This window comes from Microtus oregoni, unplaced genomic scaffold (assembly GCF_018167655.1).
Source record: "Microtus oregoni isolate MIOR12 unplaced genomic scaffold, Mior012 000016F_ref0000370, whole genome shotgun sequence".
NCBI lineage: Eukaryota > Metazoa > Chordata > Mammalia > Rodentia > Cricetidae > Microtus > Microtus oregoni.
In genome coordinates this window covers 986,056-1,007,535 of record NW_024543075.1, presented here as the reverse complement: position 1 = coordinate 1,007,535, position 21,480 = coordinate 986,056, and the positions used below count along the sequence as shown (strand labels likewise).

At 50.9% G+C, this 21,480-nt stretch overlaps 1 protein-coding gene across 9 annotated transcripts in view; it reads left to right on the top strand.

Annotated features, from left to right (window-relative positions):
• Shank2 (SH3 and multiple ankyrin repeat domains 2) overlaps window positions 1-21,480 on the top strand; it is a 456,357-nt gene that overhangs the window by 268,286 nt on the left and 166,591 nt on the right. For all 9 annotated transcript variants that reach the window (XM_041666922.1, XM_041666928.1, XM_041666925.1 and 6 more), the window contains one exon: window positions 19,413-19,488. In XM_041666922.1, the coding sequence (XP_041522856.1) occupies window positions 19,413-19,488 (76 nt within the window). The remainder of the gene's footprint in view (window positions 1-19,412; window positions 19,489-21,480) is intronic.

The following is a 21,480-nucleotide window of genomic DNA, read 5'->3' as shown; positions in this document are numbered from 1 at the left end:
TCACGGTGTGAGAACAGCCCTGGGTTCTGTCTGCCCTGTGGAGTTTGTGCCTCTGGGCAGAGGCTACAATGTTGGTAACTGGTAGGGAAGGAGGGCTTGGGAGTCTGCTCTCTGCCCGTTAAGGTCATGGCCAGGGTGAGTCTGTGTGTTTTCTGTTTCTGTTTGGACTGCCTAACCCTCACCAAAGGCCACCCTCATAAGAGGTGGGCTCTGATGCCCTTTGATCCTGGGCTCTGCTTAGCCCAGGTGTGGATGCTGAAGCTCCAGTCTGCAGAGTCCTGGCTCCCTCCCACAGGAGGCAGCAGCTTCCTCCTGCTCAACAGGTCTCCCTTCTCGGTGCCCTAGTTCCCAAGCCTCAGCTGCCGGTGTCCTTAAAAAAGATTAAAAAGCTAAAAGGATCCTCCCGCCTCCAGTCGGATCCCAAATTTATATCCAAGCTCTACTCCTCCAACCTGTGAGCCCATAGGCCTTGGACCTCACCTCCAGGAGCCTTCTCTCGGGGTGATGGAGCCCGCCAGGGTTCAGGGAGGGCTTGTCCACCAGGCTGCTCTGCTAAAGGCAGTACTAATTAGTATCTGTTTTATTTGAGAACTTCTGGTTCTCTGGGGGCAGAGGCCAATTGTGAAGTAAGACCCAAGACCAGATGCTAGAGGAGCAGGCATCGGCTAGAGGCTACGTGCTTGGGCACACAAAATGGGGTCCAGTCCACATGACTTGGCATGACAGAGCATGGAAGGGTCTGCTGCCTTGGAGACAACAGCTAGGTTGACCCTGGGACAGGAAAGTCTTGTCCCACCCCACACTTTTGTGAGTCCCCTCCCCTCCCATTGTAGATCAATGGTAGGCTGCTGAGACCTGAGGCAAGGGTTTTACACACACACACACACACACACACACACACACACACACACACACCTCTGCCTCTCCTCTAAACCACGTGCTCCTAGAACACCAGAGAGGCCACCTTGGCAGGACACGCCCAACCAAGCTAATCAGCTGCGTGCAAATCATGCCCAATTCATCCATTTACTGTAATTTCCGTTCAAACTGCCGGTTTGGCTTTATGGATTGGGTGTGCAGGCTTGCACAGAGCCTCTTGGGTTGCTTTTTCTTTCTTTTCCGAACATTCTAATTACTATAGAGCAGAAACAACCCCACCGACAGCCAACAGCTCTATTCATTTGTTCGACCAATTCGGGAGGGTGGGCACTGGGCAGCGTCCCCAGAAACTACTACCCCCTCCCCCACAGTGTCCTTAGTTCCCCTCAGCCAAAGAGCAGCAAAGAGGGCAGAGGTAGGCAAGAGAACAGCCATATAGCATCTCTGTGAGCACTCGGGGGTTATCGCCTGCACTCAGGAGGGGGGCGGAGGGAGACAGAGGCATAGACGCCTATGTAGCCTGAGATGAGTCCTGCACTTAGAAAATGAAGAAAGCGAGGGTCATTGTGAACCCCTCTCTCCAAAGCCAAGGATGCCCACCTCTCCCTGTATCCTCGTAAATCTCAAGCAACACTGTGGAAGTGTTACTTAAGGGAAATGACTTGCTGTTCATATTTATCCTTTACCAATGCTGTAGGTGCCTTGGGGTGACCTTGACTCCTATGGTCAGGTCCACCTGGTTTTGATTCCCAGATCTGCCACACAGGAGGCAACCCTGGAGGTGATTGAGTCCTGCCCAGCTGCCTCCTGACAGAACAGGCTTACAACAGCTGTGTGGGTTCAACAGAATGTCCTGGGGAGCTCTGTCATTCCTCCTTCGGTCACAGGGCTGCTCCTCCTCGGAGCTTTACAATGAACACGTGACTTTTCTCCTGTCCTTGCAGGTGTTAGTGGCTGAAAAGGCAGGGCGTGGCCATGTAGGCAGGAGTGCCTGTGACCGAGACTAGTGTGATCTTGGAGTCATACCGAGAAGTCAGGGGTCTTTGTGGTCTCCTCAAAGAAGGCCAGGAATCCCAGGCAGATGGGCATGGAGACCTGTGATGCTACTTGGGATTCTGACTCTGCGTCCTGCTTGTCTTCAGCATGCCCATCCTCACTGCAGTCGGGGAGAGGGAGGTACCACCAAGCTGCTGGGTCCTAAGGGGTGTTGTGGGACTAAGGGAAGCCTTACTCAGCAGACCCTGCTCCACCTTATTGGCCAAGTCCTTAGCTACTTCTGTTCTTGGCTTCTTAGTCACGTGTGAAAGTGGCTGCTGAATACCACAGCAGAGGGTGTGTACAGGAAGAAAGCCCAAAGCGCGGGGTGGGGTGGGGCGGGGCCTCTGATTCTGTGAGGGGGAAACTGTGTAGAGCATCAGTGAAGATCTGGACACTAGAATTTTGGGGACTGTCTTGGTGCCCTCGGTGGCTCAGTGAAGTATGATCAGTTCACACTTGGTCAAGTCAGGCCTGGGGCAGAGAAGAAGCTTGTGTGTTTCACACAAGGACAGTGTGTGTGACCTATGGTAACTGACGACAGGTGATGACTTTCAGCTGATTCCTGTCACAGTGTCCCTTCTTAGCCCTCCCTCCCTGTCCTCTTTCTGAAGCCCCACCTTCCAGAGTACCTGAGAACTCTTTCTGTCATTACTGCAAGGAAAAAAGGATTATATTCTGAACGTCTGAGTGGCACCAGCCGAGACACCTGAATAGGAAGTGGGGCAAACTCGGAGTTGAGCTTACTCATAATGACTCTCAGCGGAGTTAACTTGGGGTCCCTCGCAGCCACATCCGTCCCTCTGGGGGCAGAATCCCCGGAGCAGGGGATCTCCCATTGCTCCTCCTCTCACCACACCCACAGAGTAATGTCTCCAGTGCTTGATCCATGGGGACCACAACACATCCCACTGTGGAGGGAGCTGACGGTCCACTTCCTCGTAGGCTCTTCAGCACACGTGCGTGTGTGTGTGTGTGTGTGTGTGTGTGTGTGTGTGTGTGTGTGAACGTGCGCACTGAGCATCAAGAGAGCCCCAGACACTAGCCCAAGAGAGGAGCCTTGACTGGCTAATTATGCCCCTCCCTCCCTGGCTTGGTACTTGGAGCTGGTGCTCTGTGTCCCCTCTTGTCTGTGCATGAGCCCTGATGCCTTGGAAGTCTTTGAGGGAGCAAGGGACAAGCTATACCCGGTAAAAATATCACCTTGTAAAGTGACAGCTGCCCGATGGTCCCTTAAGTCAGCATTCAGCTCATGTTCCATAAGATGTTCTCAGCTCTAGCGGATTCCCAGGAGAACTGAGAAGGAAACCACTTTGCTGGGGAACCACCTCTCTGAAGCGGTCTGTGTTTATTCGGGAGGGAAAGGCTGCTCACGTGCTGGCAACCTTCTTCTCTGGCTCTGGTTTTAGACTCTGGATTTGGCTCTGGCACAATGCCGGAGTGTTTGGTATCCATTCATTTATGTCCTGGAGATCTGCTGTTTCCCTGCCCTGGTGCCTATCTTGAGGTTCTGTGTGAGTGTGAGTGTGTGTGTGAGTGAGTGTGTGAGTGAGTGTGTGTGTGTGTGTGTGTGTGTGTGTGTGTGTGTGTGCGCGCGCGCCTTCCTCTGTGCACTGGTGTTCTGAGGCCAGAGCTCAACTTCCTGTGTCGTTCCTCAGCTCTTGTCCACCTTATATTTTAAAGAAACCTTTTTTAAAGATTTACTTGTATTTTTAATTATGTATTGTGTGGGGACAGGGTATTCACACTAACGATGGTGCCCTTGGAGGCCAGAGGTGTGGAATCCCCTGGATCTGCGGTTACAGGTGGCACCTGTTGAGAAAAACTCATATCTTCCGGAAGAGCAGCAAGTGCTCTTAACCACTGAACCATTTCTCCAGACCCCACCTTGATTTTTAAAAATGTTTTAGTGTGTGTATGAGGTGTGTGTTATATATGTGTTTGTGTGTATATGTGTGTTATGTGTGTGTCGTATGTGTATGGTATACATATATATGTATGATGTGTGTATGAAATGCATGTGTGTGGTGTGTATGTAATATGTATGTTTGAATGTGTTACGTTTGGTGTGTGTGTGGTGCACACTCATGTGTCACGGAGCACATGTGGACTTCAGAGGCCGACTTCCAGAAGTTGGTGGAAGAGCCTCTTGGTGTTTCTTCTATGCTGCATATGCCAAGCTAGCCGACTTGTGAACTTCACCTTCATCTCACCGGAGGGGTACAAATGGCTGCCGTGGCATCCGGGTCCTCAGGCCTGCCAGACTAGCACTGTCACTTGCTGATCCATCTTGCTGGCCCCATCCTCATTTTTTTTTTTGAGTTAGGGGTCTATCACTGGCCTGAAGCTAGCCAGTCAGACTAGACTAGCTGGCCAAAAAGCCCCAGAGCTCTGCCTGTCTCTGTCTAACTGCTGAGGGGATTGCATGGACGCACCAGTATGCCTAGTGTTTTTTAAGGTAGGCTCTGGGGATCAAACTCAGGTCTTCATGCTTGCACAGCAAATACTTTGCTGACTGACCTGTTCTCCAAGCCCAGACCATGAGGTTCTTCAAGAAGACTTGAACCTCTGCTTGCTGCTGGGTTCACAGCTAGATGTCAGGGCTGGTCCAGGGAGGGAGGAACGTGTAGACACCACACACTACAGATGCATGCACACACCAGGGCAAAGTGCCGTGCTCCTGGGAGCTGGAAATAAACACAGTGATTTCTCAGTTGTCTGTTGGATCCATTTCCCACCACAGGGGAAACTTTGCCTCCTAGGGACCACTGTGATTGAGGGAAATGAGTGTTAGCCCCAGTGGGTAGGTGAAAACTCTCGAGGGCCTGCACTCATGGTACCTAGCAAGCCCTGTCAGCTAAAGGGGTCATCCCACAAAGGCTGCTGGGCATAGAGCAGACCATTTGGTACATCAAAGATGTCATCCTATTCAATGAATAAAGGCTGGGTCCAGAGCATGGAGCCCAAGACTGGTCCCATTATAGTAGTACAAGAAAACTCTGGTTTTGATGTGTTGTTTGATTGGTTTGGATATTTTATTTTTCTATGCGAATTCATGTTTTGCTCTGTGTATGCCTGGTGCCTGCAGAGGCCAGAAGAGGGCGTCGGATCCCCTGGAACTGGAGTTACAGAAGGTGGTGAGCCACCACGTGTTTGCTTGGAATGGAAGCCTAGTTGTCTGCCAGAACAAGTGCTTACCTGCTGAGCCATGTCTTCAGCTCCTGTCTTTTGAGATGGGATCTCATGCAGCCCAGGCTGACCCTGCACTCACCATATAGCCTCAACCTATAGCAATGGGAGGCAGAGAAGTAGCATTTGAACACAGACACTTCCTGGTCCCCAGAAGCTTTGGATGTGCCGCTCCACATAGCCGAGGGGAGTTAATGGCACTGATGGAATCTAAGTTGCTGCCTGTTAAACCTAAGGTCCCTGATTATCTGGATGGGTTCTGTGTGACCCCAACAGTCCTTAAAAAGAGAGAGTAGAGTTCAGAGTCTCTGTGATGAGATGAGAGAGACTAGACAGGCCATAGCGGCTCCAAGAAACAGTCTGTTTAAGTGCCTGGGGTGGGGGTGGGGGATAAAGGCTACATCTGCAGAAATGTCTTTGAAAAGGGCTACAACCTAACTACATCTCACTGGTCACCCTAGAAGACCGAGCCAGGGGACTGTAGGTAGGAGGAGAAGTCTGTGTTGCCGCAGGCCCCCAAGTCTTCCCTCCATCGCTAGGTCAGTGTGGTACACAGTGCACTTGTGCAGTCTGACCACCTTGGCCTCATTTGTTCCTCTTCCCCTGCTATGTTGGTTCCTGGAATGGGCCTGCAACAAACTTAGGAGAGAGGCTTGTGTACAGAGTAGGTGCCCAGATCCTATTTCTGTGTCATAATGTTTCCTTTCAAATCAGAGTTCTGTACCCACTGACTCTGGGTACTGAGGTCCTTGGACCTTGTCCCCTCATGACCAATTACTGTGACTGTCTGCTACCCAGAACAGAGAATACACAGACTAAGAAGGTAGACTCCAGTCTGTAAAACAGGATACCAGTTCCGAGCCTGGGACCCCTGCAGACCTGCTCAGCCCTAGGGAGCTTGGAGCTCCGGCCTGGCCTGGTGGCCGAGGGGATGTGACCTTGCTGCTCCCATAGCTGTGTTTCTCCATTAGCAGTGCCTGGTTTTAGGAGAAAAAAAACTGTTTCGCCTTTGTCCTCGGTGCCCTCAGCCCTAATGTTCTAAGTTGGGTGAAAGATGTTGGATTTAGAACTGGCTGAGGAGCTAGGCATCCTGGCTTGTGCTTTTACTCTCAATGTGTTGAAGGCTGAGGCAGTAGGATTATCATTTGTTTGAGGTCATCATGGGCAATATAGTGAGTTGCTTGCCCTCCTGGGCTACAGAATAAGACCTTGTGTCAAGAAAACAAAATCAATCAATCAATAAAACTTGCAGGAAATACGGGACCCTGGGCAAGGAGTTGGCTTCAGAACACGGGTGTTCAGGGTCCAACAGCCTGGCCACATTGCCAGACAGGAACCCTGAGCCTTTCGTAGGAGATCTGCACAGCTCCCTAAAATTCACAGGGTAAAACGTGCGTAGTGGGCTTGCTAGGTAAAAAGGTGGCACCATTCGAAAAATAGTCCTGGCATCACAGCCCGTGTGAGTGGATCTCCATCCTTCACACCAAGGCTGCACACGGCACTCTCTTGTTCTTTTGCCACATGAGGAAGTCAGCTCTACCTTGTGAGCTCCGCAGCCTCCAGAATGGCCAGGTTAATTTCCATTCTTAATATACAAGCTGGCCTCAGGACTTTTGTTATAACAGCAGAAAGGAACTGAGTGGGGAGCTAAGACTGAGAACCAAGAGGACTGGTTGCCATGGCAAAGAGGGTGGAAATGGACAATATGCTCATCTCAGAAGGAGTTATGTATAGGAGGCATCTTTCGTGTTCCAGCCCTAGTACACGTCCTAGAGTATACACAGTTCAGGTGACTTCTTCGGAGTCTTTGGAAGCCATTGTCCCAGTGGCATCCCCAAGATCCGTCAGGGCCCCTCTCCCTTCTCCCTCCCAGGCCTCCATGCTCAGCAGCTACCAGCTTTCATGCCAGCCCCAAGTCCCCGGTGTATACCTGAACATTCCCCTACAGTTACTGACGGCCCCTTGATCCATCAGCTCATGCAGGTCACAGGGACTCAGTTCTGCCTCCTTCATGGCTTTCTGCCTCTGTGTCGCCATCTGTGGAGTGGGATGGCAATAACCTCCCTGCCCTCCCACCCCTGGCTCACAATGGGATTCTCCCGTGATAGACCACCAGCAGTTGAAACCTTGTAAACTACAGAGGCACGTGAATAATCCTGACACCTTGACAGGATCGAGAATCTCCTTGGAGGCGAGCCTCTGGGCATGCCTGTGTGTGAGCTTTTAAATTAGGTCAACTGAGCAGGGAAGAACCACCCTGAATGTAGGACTCACCGCCCCATGGGCTGGGGTCCAGGACTGGATCAAAGGGAGAGAGCAAGCTGACCACCAGCGTCCGCCGCTCTCTGCTTCCCGAGTGTGCACACACCAGGACCACCTGCCCTCACACTTGTGCCGCTGTGCCTTCCCACCGTGGTAGACTGTGTCCTTGAACTGTGGGCCAGAGTAAATGCTTCCTCTCCTAAGTCACACCGTCAGGCATTTGTCATGGCGATGAGACCAGTAACTAATGCAGATACGTACTATCTCCCACCTGCCGTGCCCCACAGCTCAGCCACAGCTGTGGTACCCATGCTCGGAATTCACACTAACACCTGCTGGGCAAGATTATCCAACACCCAGCCTGAGAGGGTGAAGTGCCGATGGCCTCATGGCATAGATGAGAACTGTATAGAATCCATAGCTGTAGAACCCTGAATGCACTTCATCTCACATGAACTGGAAGCTAAGCAGGGCCAGGCCAGGTTAGTACTTGGATGGGAGAGGAAAGCAGCCCGATGGTCCTGGAGTGCTTTGTGCCATTGTAAGCCAGGGAGCATCTGTATCTAGGCTGGGTCTGGATGTTAACATACAGGGCGCCCAAGGAAGATGCTCAGCAGGCCTTCAGCTCACATCTGACCATTGTTCCCTCTGATGCCTCATTTTTCTGTGACTTCCTGCCGTGTCCTGGCTGGGTCAAATATGACCTCAAGAAAGTACTCATGGCGGGGCTGGAGTGATGCCTTGGGTTGAGAGCACTGGCTGCTCTTCCAGAGGTCCCAGGTTCAATTCCCAGTACCCACATAGCTCACAGCTATCTGTAACTCCAGTTCCAGGGGATCTGACACCCTCACACAGACAAAAATGTAGGCAAAACACCAATGTACATAAAATAAAAATAAATCCATTATTAAAAATAGGAAGTACTCATGGACCCTCCTCCCATTGAGGGTCATTGAGGCCCACTTCCCTCCAAGAGAAGCAATAATACAAGCAAGCTACCTAGGCAGGGTCATGGGGCATCTTTCTTACTCAGACCAGCACGCTCCTGTGCTCCATGTTCCCCCAGGTACAGTGTGTGCATTTCCAGTTGAGCCTTCGTATTAAATTGTGTCAACAAGATGCTTGGCATCGCTCTCCACCTCTCTCATTGTTTCCATGCTTCCTATCAATCAAAACAAGGGAAATTTGCCACCCAGCTCTGCTAGAAAGGAATTTACCCCCTCACAACATCACCCCTGACACTCCAAGGGTTAGGAGGGTCAGCTCCCTCCATCAGGGCAGAAGAATTGTCTGCCTTTCAAGTTAGTCTTCCAGCCAGCATCCAGGGCTGTATACCAGGGTCTCCCTGTCATTATCACAGACATAGGAGCGACTTGTCCTCTGTGTGCCCAGTGCTCTCTGCCTGGCCATCTCTTGAGCAAAAACATAACTTAGAAATGTCAGCCATGCCGGGCGGTGGTGGCGCACGCCTTTAATCCCAGCACTCGGGAGGCAGAGGCAGGCGGATCTCTGTGAGTTCGAGACCAGCCTGGTCTACAAGAGCTAGTTCCAGGACAGGCTCCAAAACCACAGAGAAACCCTGTCTCGAAAAACCAAAAAAAAAAAAAGAAATGTCAGCCACATGGCTACCGCTGGGATTCTAGTTGAGGGGTGTGCTGCCCTCTGGGGGCATCAGGAAATGGGTGTATGGCTGCTGATTGTCACAAGAAACACCAAGGCAGCCATTCCTCTGCATCAACTGGGGGTTGCCTCCAGGACTCCCTCCCCCCAGATACAGAGCCCCCTGACACTCTAATTCCTTCGGTAGCTTGCCGCAGGCTTCTTGTGTAAGTCCCATCATCCTTCCACATCCCCATCGCAGCACCCAGTGCAGAGTATGAGTTCCACAAACATTACTGCGCTGAGTTGTCTGGGGAAATAAATACCAAAACAAGTCAGCCTGTTCACATCCAGTGCACATGCAGCCATTTCCACATATGGTCTTTGTGAATTTTCCATTTTATTAATTTTAGTTATGTCTGTGGGGCCATGTGCAGGTCAGTACAGGTAACTGTAGAAGCTAGAGGCCTCGGTTTCCCCTGGAGCTGGAGTCACAGGCAGTTGTGAGCTACGTGGCATGGGTGCTGGGAACCAAAATCAGGTCCTCTGCAAGTCCAGCAAATACTCTGAGCTGCTGAGCCCTCTCTCCAGCCCTGACTTTTCAAATCTTTTCAGACTAAACTTAGGTTGGTAGGATTTGTGGGTGTGGAGCCATAGCTATGTGAGGTCTGGTATAGTTAGGGACTGAAGGCAAGGGTATCCAAAGCCCTGCCGTGGATATTCAGCAGCACTGTGGGATGCACGGCCCCGCAATCAGAGCCCGACTCCTCGTGGAGTGTTTCTTCTTAAAGTGAGACTGACTGGAAGGAAATAGGAGTGTTGGGTGACGTGGCTAAGTACAAAATACACTTCAGTCTGAGGGGCTCAGCTTGGGCCTGCAGGCCACTCAGGGCAGAACCCAAGGGGCAAGCAGGTCCTTCCAGGAGCTGGGACAGCAGGGCCGTGTCATAGCTTCCAAGAGTCTCGTGCACTCTGTCACTGTGCAATCCCTAATCCACACTCTGGCCTCCTCTTGCTGAAGTGTAGTAATGGGTCATAACCTGAGCAGGATGTCCAGGAGCTGAAGGTGTCCACACTGGTTTCAGGTCCCCAGAATGGTATTCTGTTGTCTTGGGGGATATGAGAGTTTCTCAGCCCAGGCAGGAACAAGCCTGAGCTCATATGAGTCACAAATCCCTCTTGGGGGTAAGCCAGACACACCAAAGTGGGTTCCTAGACAAACAGCAGTGGCCAAGGGGCCTGACTGGCATCTCTGATCAGGACTATGGAAGGATGGGTGCAGAAGTGTCTGTACCTTTTTCTCGCTGTATGCCTGCATTGTGGACTCTGCGGTGGACTGTGTTAGAGATGGGGAAACTGAGGCTCCTGGGAGGACCTTTCCTGCTTCGATCAGAATACCAGGAAAGAATGGAGGTTCAGGTTTGTCTTGACTGTCTCAGGGGTAGGGGTGTGGCTCAGTGATGGAGGGCTGATCTAACACGTGTGAGACCTTAGAATCCATCCGCATTGTTGCAATGAAGAAGGGGGAAGAGAGGAGGGGGGAGAAGGAAAGGGAGAGGATAGGAGTAGGGAGGATTGTCTCATGTGCCTCGTAGCATCTGTCTGTCCACTGGTCTCATTGCATCTGTCTGTCCACTGGTCTCCCATGGGGTAGGGACCATCCTAGGGAATATGTCCGTGGTGTGAAGGGCTTTATATCCTTTGACCCTTCAGGACACTCCTACTGGTCCTGGAGAAAGTCCCCCTTCTTGTTCCCTTTTCCAGAAAGGCACTCTACAATGGGAGGCCACAGAGTCTCCCAGGATGCCCCACCCTGGCTTCCTTGCCAAGCTGCAGGCACCTCCTCCTGGCTGCTTTGCATAAGGGGCTATTTTAACTACTGACAATCGGAGGCTGTCATGAAATCTGTCGCTGCCTTCCACACGTCCCAAGGGGTGTATGAAATGGAATTTCTAGAGATTCCCCTCCCCCCTTTTCCATGTCGATTTTTTTCCAAGTGGCATTTTTAGGGCATATCAGCTTAAATGCTGCCTTGTGGGGAGGGCTCACAACCACCTCCTGTGAGAGGGGATCCCCAATTAACCTGGGATGTGTGCCATGAGAGATTAAACCACCCAGAGCATCCACTCACGCAAGCATCTTGTTCTCTAGGTGAGGCAGGAGCACCCAGAGGCCTGTGAGAAGGTTCCTCCTGGTCACTGCCTTGACCAGGACTGGAATTGGAGGTTCCCCAGTACAGATGGGCTTTTTACACTATGTTAGCGGCCTCTGGGAGGCACTAACTTAGCATTTTCTGTTAAGCCTTAAGCCCATCAGAGCCAGGATCAAGCAGATGGAGGTACCAATTTTCCAATGTTCGTTCGTGTACCAGAGATACTGGGTACCCACGTGGTCAGGTTGTCATAGGAGCCAGAGATCTGTTGGCACAGTGAAGTCAGAACTGGAAAAAGGAGGTGTTAGCAAATGCAAAGGCCCTGAGATGCAAATCGGCTTGTATTCTAGGAGCAAAGAGGAAGGGGCAGTGATGGGGGATAAGGATGCAAAAATGGGCAGCGCCAATAGCATCACTGGGTTCATATTCCTCCAGAATCACTAGGGACCACAGATGATGGGTGGAACAAATCATCAGGAAACAGGGAGGCAGGAAGCTACTTCACCAGCCCAAGCCAGAGAAGGTGATCTCTTGGACCAAGTTAATGATGAGTTCTGAACTCTGGGGCGCTACAGTTATTTCGGGAGATCCACTATATGAAGAGCCCTGGGCTGGATGAGAAAGTAGAACTAGTCTTGACTTTTAGAAGTTGCTATACAGTTAAGGAAGTAAATAGTTTCCTCTTGATTAGCTAGCTTGTCTGTCCCCTTTATATTACCCACAAATGGGCCTTCCTTTTAGTCAAAGGCATGTGCACCATATTGTGCATGTGGAACACCCATGTGTGTGCAGGCACCCTTGTGTGCACATTTGGGAACCAAAGGAAATGCTAAGCGTTCTCTATCAGTCTCTATCCTGCTGATTTTTTCATTGAACATGGAGCTCTCCATTTTCTTCTATGCAGGCTGGTTCGTGAACTCCAAGAATCTACCTGTCTCTTCCCCATTCACTGCTGGGGTTACAGGCATGTGTGGCTACGCCAGCCTTACATGGTTGCTGGGGATCTGAACTCAGGCTTGTCCCCCTCCTCACCCCCATACTGTGTTCTGCTCCTGTGTGTCAGAACACACTCTTTTTCTCTACTAGGCTATTTTCTGCTTTTCCCCTGGTGAGTCTCAGCTTCATCCTGCTGAGGTCCTACTCAGTATTTGTCCTGGTGTTGTCAGGTCTATGCTATACAGATCTGTCAGGACTCTGGTGCTGGTGAGAGATGGAGGGCTGTATAGGGTTGGAGCCCAGAGTGGAAAGAATGTCCTGTCTTGTGCTATTGAAAAGACCACATGTGTCTGTTTCAGCCAGCCTTCCCTGGGTGTGCTGCCTTTTCAGAGGACCCAAGCTCAGTTCCCAACATCCATGTACAGTGGCACACAAATGCATGCAAGTCCAAATCACAGGGGATCGTCTTCTGGTGTCTGGTGTCTGGCTCCTGCATGCATGTAGCATACACATAAGTACGTGTTTTAAATATTAGAAAGAATTATATTGTATCAGAGTGTAGGCAGAGACTGCTCTTTCGTTTCCTGGCCGCTCAAACCTGAATAATCACACAGAAAATGTATTACTTACAACACTGTTTGCCTATTAGCTCAGGCTTCTTATTAAATCTTACATCTTAAATTAACCCATTTCTATTAATCTCTATATTGGCACTAAGCCGTGATTTACTCGTAAGGGTCAGGCAGGCATCTCCTTGACTCCACCTACTTTCTCTCTATATCTCTGTTCGGATTTCGTACCTGATTTTAACTCTATTAAACCATTGGCCAAAACAGCTTCTTTTGTAACCAATGGTAATAAAACACATTCATAGCATACAGAGGGGAACCCATATCATAAGAGAGCTGAGAAATGTAAGATGAGCACATGCGCAGGTGAGGAACACAGAAAACTCCCGATAAATGGCTCTCAGGACCTTTCAGGCCTGGGACCTCTGCAGCAGCGCCCTGTGCCTTCTCCCCATACTCACAACTCACCACCTCATTCCACACACACAATTCCACACACAGGCTTAGGGTCACCTCATAGGACTTATGGAGTCAGAGCCCAGCATGGGTCACATTTGGATGTCCCCATAGGTTGGAGGTATGCCATAGCTTCTCAGATACCACCTTGCCAGGAATCCCACATGGCGAAGAGAAATGGCCAATTCTCCAAGGAGGAGGTATGGTCAGAGAATCTGTGTTGGCACCATTCCATGGCTAGCTGCTTCCTTGTGGTCACTGCCTCCAGCCATTGATACACTGGTGTACACTCCTGGTATATAAAGGTATTTCCCAACCCCTTCTGCTGTCAGCAATGGGATCAGCGCAGAAATGACACAGATGGGTTTGTATGTCAAAAGTAAGCTTGTGTGTTAAAAGTAAGAAGTTTCTGGGGCTCCAGCTGTGTTTTGTCTGTCTGTTCCTTTAGCTGCCCCTCCCTAGACCGTGCTGGCCTGCCTGTGAGCTTCATCTCATTAATCCAGGCCACTCTTGGAGGCCTCAGAAGTAGACATCACAGCAGCAGGGCAAGAACCTTGCACCAGATGAGGTCACAGGGGGCCACACCAGGGTCCCATGCCAAGTGCTAATGCCCAAAACTAGAGACTGTGGTGGCCTCAGCTGCCCACGTGACTGGGATTGGAGAATGATGGAGGATGAGGGAAGCCTGTGGCTGTCTTTGAGAGGCTCTGCAAGGTCTGCCAAGAGGAGACAGCAGGGCCTCCTGCCTGCTTAGGAAGCAGAGAGAAGCGGGGCTGCAGCCATGGCCCGGGTGGTGATGTGTCAGGTTCAGCTGAGCTGGTGCATCCCTGAAGACCCGAGCAAGAGTAAGAGTCCCAGTGTCCATCTGTCTTAGCCGTCATCCCATATGTGCCGCAGGCCTCCTCCTGACTGTTTGGGTGTGTCCTACTTGTACCCTGCATCTGCACCTGTGCACCCTGTGAGCTTTCAGAAGGGTTGTAACACAGCGTATAGTGCACAGCTGGTGAAGGGCAAATACTGGCTGTAACAAGACAGCCACTGTCACGTGCAGGAAAGGGTCCTAAGAACCATCCAGCTCACTCATTTGTCCCAGGTCAAAGCTGAAGCTGAGTGAGGGTGTGTCCCCCATGTGGCCATCTGGGTTTAGACAGCTGGATTGGAGGCTCACATTGCCTCTCATGGGTTGTGTGACTTTAGAAAGCCTGTGGAACGCAGAAGTTCTGAATCTAAGGTATGAAATGTGATAGCTGTAGCCAAAGGGGCACACCCTTCCCATGTACTGCGTGCCCAACTGGCCTCACCTTCAACCACTCAGGTGCCTCTGTGTGAGTAGGACTGGTGCTGTCCCCTTGTCACAAGAGAAAAGACAAGACACACAGCCAGTGGGTGACAGAGCTGACCTTGGAATTCCACCATCTATCTTTAGAACACTGCTACTTCTGTAAGGTGGAGCCAGGGCATGGGCTGGCTTCTGGCTGTTATGTGAGGACCGAAGCAGGTGGAAGACCAGTGATAATGATGCAGATCTAGCAAAGCACCTTGTCAGCAGAGAGCAGCTAAGCAAATCTCCTACAGTGATGGGGTGACTAGGGCATGATGGTGATGGTGGTGAGGGTGGTGGTGATGATGGTGGTGAGGGTGGTGATGATGGTGGGGGTGATGGTGGTGATGATGGTGGGGGTGATGGTGGTGATGATGGTGGTAATGATAGTGATGGTAATAATAATAGTGATGATGGTGGTGGTGATGATGGTGGTAATGATAGTGATGGTAATAATAATAGTGATGATGGTGGTGATGATGGTGGTGGTGATGATGGTGGTAATGGTAGTGATGATGGTGGTGGTCATGGTGATGATGGTAATGGTGGTGATGAGGATGATGGTGGTGATGATAGTAATGGTGGCGGTGATGATGGCGATGATGAGGGTTATGATTATGATGGTGATGATGCTTATCCACATATATGTTTACACACACACACATATACATTTACCTGTGCTCACATGCTCAAATACACACTCACATATATACCTGTATACACATTCTTTTCTTACCTACATATACATATATGTGCCCATGTATATAACACTTGTGTAAACACACACATGAATACATGTACTTTCACACCTGCATGTGTGTATATGCTCCCATACACTTGTACACATATGTTTAGCCACACAATGTGAATTTTATACATATGCATCTGTATTCACACGTGCTCATATGAACACATGCACACACCCACATAATATAGTCACCATAAGCCTGTACATACAAGCTCTCCTGTATACATATACACATGTATTTGTATATGCATGCATTGTACTCAGGCACACATGAACATGTATGCAGGAATGCACACATACACACATGCACATGTGCACTCACGTTCCACTACACATTCCCTCTCTGCTCTTGGCCCTGTGCCCTCCAGCCCAGCCAAAGCCCTGCCCACTCTCAGCACCCACTGGTTTCCTAGACAACCAGCACAGAACTGCCATTGGGATGGAGACAACCAGAGCAAGTCAGAGCAATACTCAGAATGAGCAGTCCTCGCACCGTTGGTGGCTATGCTTTGCGTCCCACTTACCCTTTCCAGCCCTGGCATACGTGTGATCTGAGCATGGATGTCCCAGGGATAGTCAGACCTCCCTGTGTCCCTTCACACACCCCTGAGCACCTCGCCCAGCCATAGAAGGCCAACATACCTGGGCTCCTTCACCTGCTCCTGGGGTCTGGCCACTTGTTCCTTGGGACTCTTTGTAATCCCTGCCCTTAGGTCTCAGGGTCTGGCCCTTGTAGACCTCACACAGAGTCAGAAGACCATCAGGGTCACATCTGGGCACCTTTGCTCTTGACATGAAGTGTGACACCAGCATGCACAGTTTGGCTGGGCCCATCTCTAGCACAGTCATTGCTCCATGCTTTGAGTACTCACTCCAGTACCCTGGACTGGGGTTATTTGCATGATGGGGCCTTTAGTTAGTTCAGATAGCCCTGATGAGTGGGGAAGCCATGGCAAGACCTAGCAACATAGCAAGTCCCTGTCCAAAAAAAAAAAAAAAGCAACCTTCTCACTGCTGGGCTGCTGGGGACTCTGCCTTACCCACAGGGGAGCCAGTGGTGAGACTGGGCAAGCCCAGACCACAAATCAGGAGGTCAATTCAGAAAAACAAGGTAATGCCCTGTCCTTGAGTCCTGAGGACAGCACGGGGTACATCCCTGACCCCCAGCCTACAGGCAGAGAAGGAAGGCACTCACTCCAGTGCTGACCTGAGCCTGAGTGACATGGGTGGGCATGCAATTTGGTCTTGGTGATGCCATCCATCGAGTTCACCCAGTCACCCCTCCCTCCCTGTGAACGGATGCCCACGGGTTATGCAGGATGGAACAGGGCTGTCGGAATTCAGGCAGTGGCAGTATGGGAGTGACAGGTGTAAACAGAGGATGGCGGCCCGTTCACTATCTTCTGTCAGCAGTCCAGCATTTCGCTTCTTAGTGTCCATCCTTTGTAGACACAGTGTGATCTGGTTGCATGCTGTTGCTGTGCTAAAACTACTACCAAAAGCAACCTGAGGGTGTGATGATTTCATTTTAAATGTCTAGGTCACTGTGCATCCTTGAGGGAAATCAGGGCAGGAACTCAAGGCAAAGAAACCTGGAGTCCAACTTCTCACTATTGCATCCAGTGTTACCTCTGACCAGAGAACTCGCTCACAGCCAAGGCTTTGCAGCAGAAACCCTGGAGGAAGTGGCCTGCTTGCTCACTCTCGGGTTCATGCTCAGCTAGCGATCTTATGCCAACTAGGACCACCTGCCCTGGAAACGGTGCTGCCCACAGTGGGCTGGGCCCGCCTACACCAGTTAAGACAATCTCTTATAGACACGTCCACAGACCAACGTGATTAGGACAGTTCCTCAGCCAAGATTCTCGCGGGTGATTCTCGGCTGTGCCACATTGATGGTTAATATTAAATCCGAGTGACCAATTTATATTCCTGACAACTTCACTTTGGGCCGTCAGTTTACTGTTTGATAGAGTACATTTCCTAAAACTTAAATTGCTTGTTTTGTTCGCAAAATGCCATTGCTTTCTTCTTTCCTTGTGAGGGGACATGCTGGCAATTGTTGGCACATTTTTATTGATGGCCTTCACGCTGTGTGGCTTCAATACTAGACCAAGCAGTGGTTGATTAGAGATGTAGTGTACACAGCCTGACGTTTAACCTACCGAGATGCCTTCAACTTAAGTAAGATATTGCCCTATGAAGGGGCCCCCAGAAGGATCAGGCCCTCAAAGGGTGACACAGTAAAGGGGCAGAGGTGTCTCTGAACTGTGTGTGCACCCCTCACTGGGTTTCCATATTGGTATCTGACTGGGTACCCCAGTGGCGTTCACAGTGGGAGCCAGTACACAGAAGCACCTGGTGAGTGTCTGCAGAGAGAGTGGTAACCATCGTGGCAAAGCGGGAGCCTTGCGTGTCTGTGAAAGGAAAAAGGATGGAAGGTGTGGGGACACAAGTATGAGCAAGCCCTAGGACCCCAGCTGCCCTGCTTGTCAGTGAAGGAAGGCGGCAGGAGCTGCTGGAACAAAGAAGCCCCAAAGTGCAGCCCAGTGTGACAGAAGTCTGATTTCTTTTCTACTCATGTAGTATACAATGTATACTTCCACACACTCTGACACACAAGGCCTGTGTGTGTGTGTCTGGTGTGTATTCATGTGGAGGTCATAGGTCAAGATCTAGCATCTTCCTCGGTCACTCTCCACCTTACTCTTTGAAATAAGGCCTCTCACTGACCCTGAAGCTCTCCAATTAGGCCTGGCTGGCTAGTTAGCGAGAACACCAGGGATCCCCTCCCTTCAGTGCCTCTGGGCCGGGATTTGCACACCTTTATGCCTGTCTCGTTACAGGGTGCTGGGAATCAATCTCAATTTCTGCTGCCTTTGTGCAGACATTTAGGTACCAGCTGTGCCTTGGGCCTCTTCAATTTATCTGTGATGCCCTACCCTCTGGGGCTTGAGACTTGAACTAGGAGACAGCAAAAGAAGAGTGGGATAGCGGAGGGGCTTAAGAGCCCAGCTTGGGAGCACCCCACTCCGAGAGAAGAACCGACCACTCAGCCACATCCACAGTGCTGGGGGAAGCTGGGAAATGCAGTTCTTGCTCCCACCTCAGTCATGCCTCCTTCCAGCCCAGGAGGGGATTCCTTGCTCTGTAAGAAGAGGGGTGCTTCTCTGCTCTGTAAGAAGTGGGGTGCTCTATCTCTGCCTCTAAGCATATACAGACCCGGGACCTCTCTCAGAAACCTACACAGGGAGGGGTGAGTTAAAAAACAATGCAGACCTGGATGGAGGTGGGGGTTCCTTGGACTTCCCACAGGACAGGGAACCCTGATTGCTTTTCGGGCTGGGGGGGGACTTAATTGGGGGAGGGGGAGGGAAATGGGAGGCGGTGGCGGGGAAGAGACAGAAATCTTTAATAAATAAATAAATTTAAAAAAAAAAGAAAAACTCCAAAAGAAATGAAAAAAAAAAAACAAACAATGCTGGCCTTGGAATGAGAGAGGGGAGAGACTGAAAAGAGACCCCCTAGAGCTCAGGCCTTTGCTTCAAGCCATTTGCTCAGTTCCTCTCAAAGTTCAGGACTCGGAAGGAGGCAGGGCAGGGAATCTTGTCTGTGAGGGGAATACCTCGAAGCTCACTGCATTCTGTGCTGCTTCCAGCATTTGCAGCTTTACAGCCCCCTCCCCAGCCCCGTGCCATCTGCTAATCTATTACAATAGTCATATCGTCTCCAGCGATCTTACATCTGAACCTGCTGAGTCAGGGAAGCGGGCTTAATGAGGAGCGTTAATCATGTGTGCTTAGTTTAGCCCTTTTTTGTTTAATGGAAAGCAACCGTCGTTGGGATATTAATCCTGATCATGTCTCTCTAAGATAAGTCCATCATCGGAAATCTCTGAGATGAGAGGCCTGCCAGCCTGGGCACCACCATTTGGGCAAGCAGGTCTAGCAGATTCCCCCTGAGGCGGCTGGAAGGCTCACACTCACGGTCCCTACTCTGAAGAGCCTCACTTACCCTTTCACGCTAGGGCCCAGGAGTCCACCTGTGTTTTAGAGTGAGCTCTTTGCTCTATGGTCAACCCAGGGTTCCCAGCATCCCCACATTTTGCAGACTTGGGCCCCCAAATCATCTTGTCTCCCCAGGTGTGTACCTATGCAGAGTGAGTGTCACCCTGCCAGGGGCAAGTCAGTTTGGTCCAACCTTTTGCCCATTCAGTGCATGGGCTGTGGCTTTGCTGAATCACCGGTGTCTCTCTTCCCTCTGCAGAAACCCGTGCTGACCGCAGCAAGAAACTCTTCCGGCATTACACAGTGGGCTCTTATGACAGCTTCGATGCTGCCAGGTAAGGCATGCGTCTGCCTTCTGGGGAACTCCAGCCTCCGGTGTTCCTGCATGCCTTGGGAAGAGGTGTCTGCTGTGCAGCTCGAGGACACCTTTGCTTTGTTGCTCATGTGTCGCCTCTGCTGGGGTTGTGTCGGCCAACCATTTACAAGAGAACCTGTCACAGACGGGGCCTGCATGCAGTTGCCTGTGGCGGAAGCCCCCGTGAGAGGGCAATGAACTTTAAGGAAGAGGGAGGAATGGCTTTATTGAGAAAAAACCAATTGAGATGGGATAGCAGGGCAGAGTTGGGGGCCGGAAGCAGAGTGATGGATGTCCTCCAATGACTATTGAGTCTATCCCGGTTCTGGGCTTCCCCCTCACCTATGTGTGTCCATATTCTTGTGGTGCTTCCTGCCGACTGGAGTTTTGTTAAGGAAATCTTGCTCTTCTTAATGGGCAGGACCCCAAGTTGGCAGGTGTTCTAGGCTCACAGGGTTGGGAGTTTGTAGAAAGCTGCGTGTTTCCCATGGTATGGCAGCCACAGCATACAGGATGAAATCTTCCCATAGAAACCGTGCTTGGACAACAACTGTTACGAGAACCCCTGGGTCTCTGTGTCCTGCCTCCCTACCTCTAAGTGGAGCCAAAACTGGGACAGTGGCTCCACCAGCAGGCCAAGGTTGACAGCTTTTCTGTTGTTCAGATCGCTTCCCTGTGCTTCAATCAGTTACAATGGTTCACATCCTGGGAGTGAAGTTCATCCGTCCCTTTCTCTGTCACAAGCCTCAGTTCTGATGACACACTGGGACAGAGGTCTAAGGGAATACCTGGTCTAGACAGGTTTGTCCTGGATGTAGGGATCTGGGATGCATGTGTGACGTGGGAAAGACAAAGTCGTACAGGTACATGACGACTGTCCCCCACAAGGGCCCTCTGCCCAGCCCTGCTGGGCAGCCAACCATGAAACCAAGAGACTGAGAGGCTATCAGCTAGATCCCATCGGAGGAGGGCCACCACAGGAGGGCCCAGCACCCTGCACTGGGCTCCCTCTACTCTAGGGAATCTGGTGGTCAGTTCTTGCCTGTTTCTATAACTCCTGTCTCTTGCTGAGGGTTGTACCTGAGTCTGTTACTAAGACAAGAGTCCCCAGTGTGTGCTTTGCCATTTTGAGGTGCAGAGTTCAGCGAGGTTAACACAATGACCAGAACCACCTCTGACTGGTTCTGAAGCCTGCCCACTGCAAGGGAAGTCCCCAGCAGCAGTCATTCCCGTGGGTCCCTTCCTAGAGCTACTGGCAGCCATTCATTTTTCTTCCGTGACTCAACCCACTGGAGTTTCATACAGATGCTGGCATTTTACCCGTTGGTGGATCCTTGGGTGATGTCCGCCATGATGAACGCCATGCCGTGGGCAATCTGTCTGAACGTGTTTTCGGTTCTTTGAGTTGTGTGCCGAAGAACACAGCTGCTGTCTGATTTGGTATTCATACTGTCTGTCCTCAGTCACTCTCATAAACAAGATAGACTAGGCTGGATGTGGTGGTACTTGGGTGTAATCCCAACATTCTGGAAGCTGAGACAGAAGGCTGATGAGTTCAAGGCCATCCTGATCTACTTAGTGAAACTGTCTCATAAAAAAGAGAGGAAAGAGCTCCAACAGGAGTCCCATGCCCCTACCCTGCCTCCTTCCACTGTCTCTATCCCTTTTTGTTGTTTCCTAGGAAACTGGGGATGGCATCCAGGACCTGGCATATGCTAGGCAAATGCTGGTCTTGTATTGATCTACACTCTAGTTTCTACTGCCCTCCTCCCTGACCTTGGTGTCCACTGTGACCTGTAACCTGGCCCTGTGAACAGGGAACTGTACGCTGGAAAGGAAACTCAAAGCCGGTCACTTCTGGGAAACCTGGCCAGTATGGACCCTTAAAAGGTAGCCACGGTCAGCAGCGGCCCATATGTCCATCTGACAAAGAAGGCCAAGGCAGAGCTGGTAGAGAGCTGGGGAAGACTGT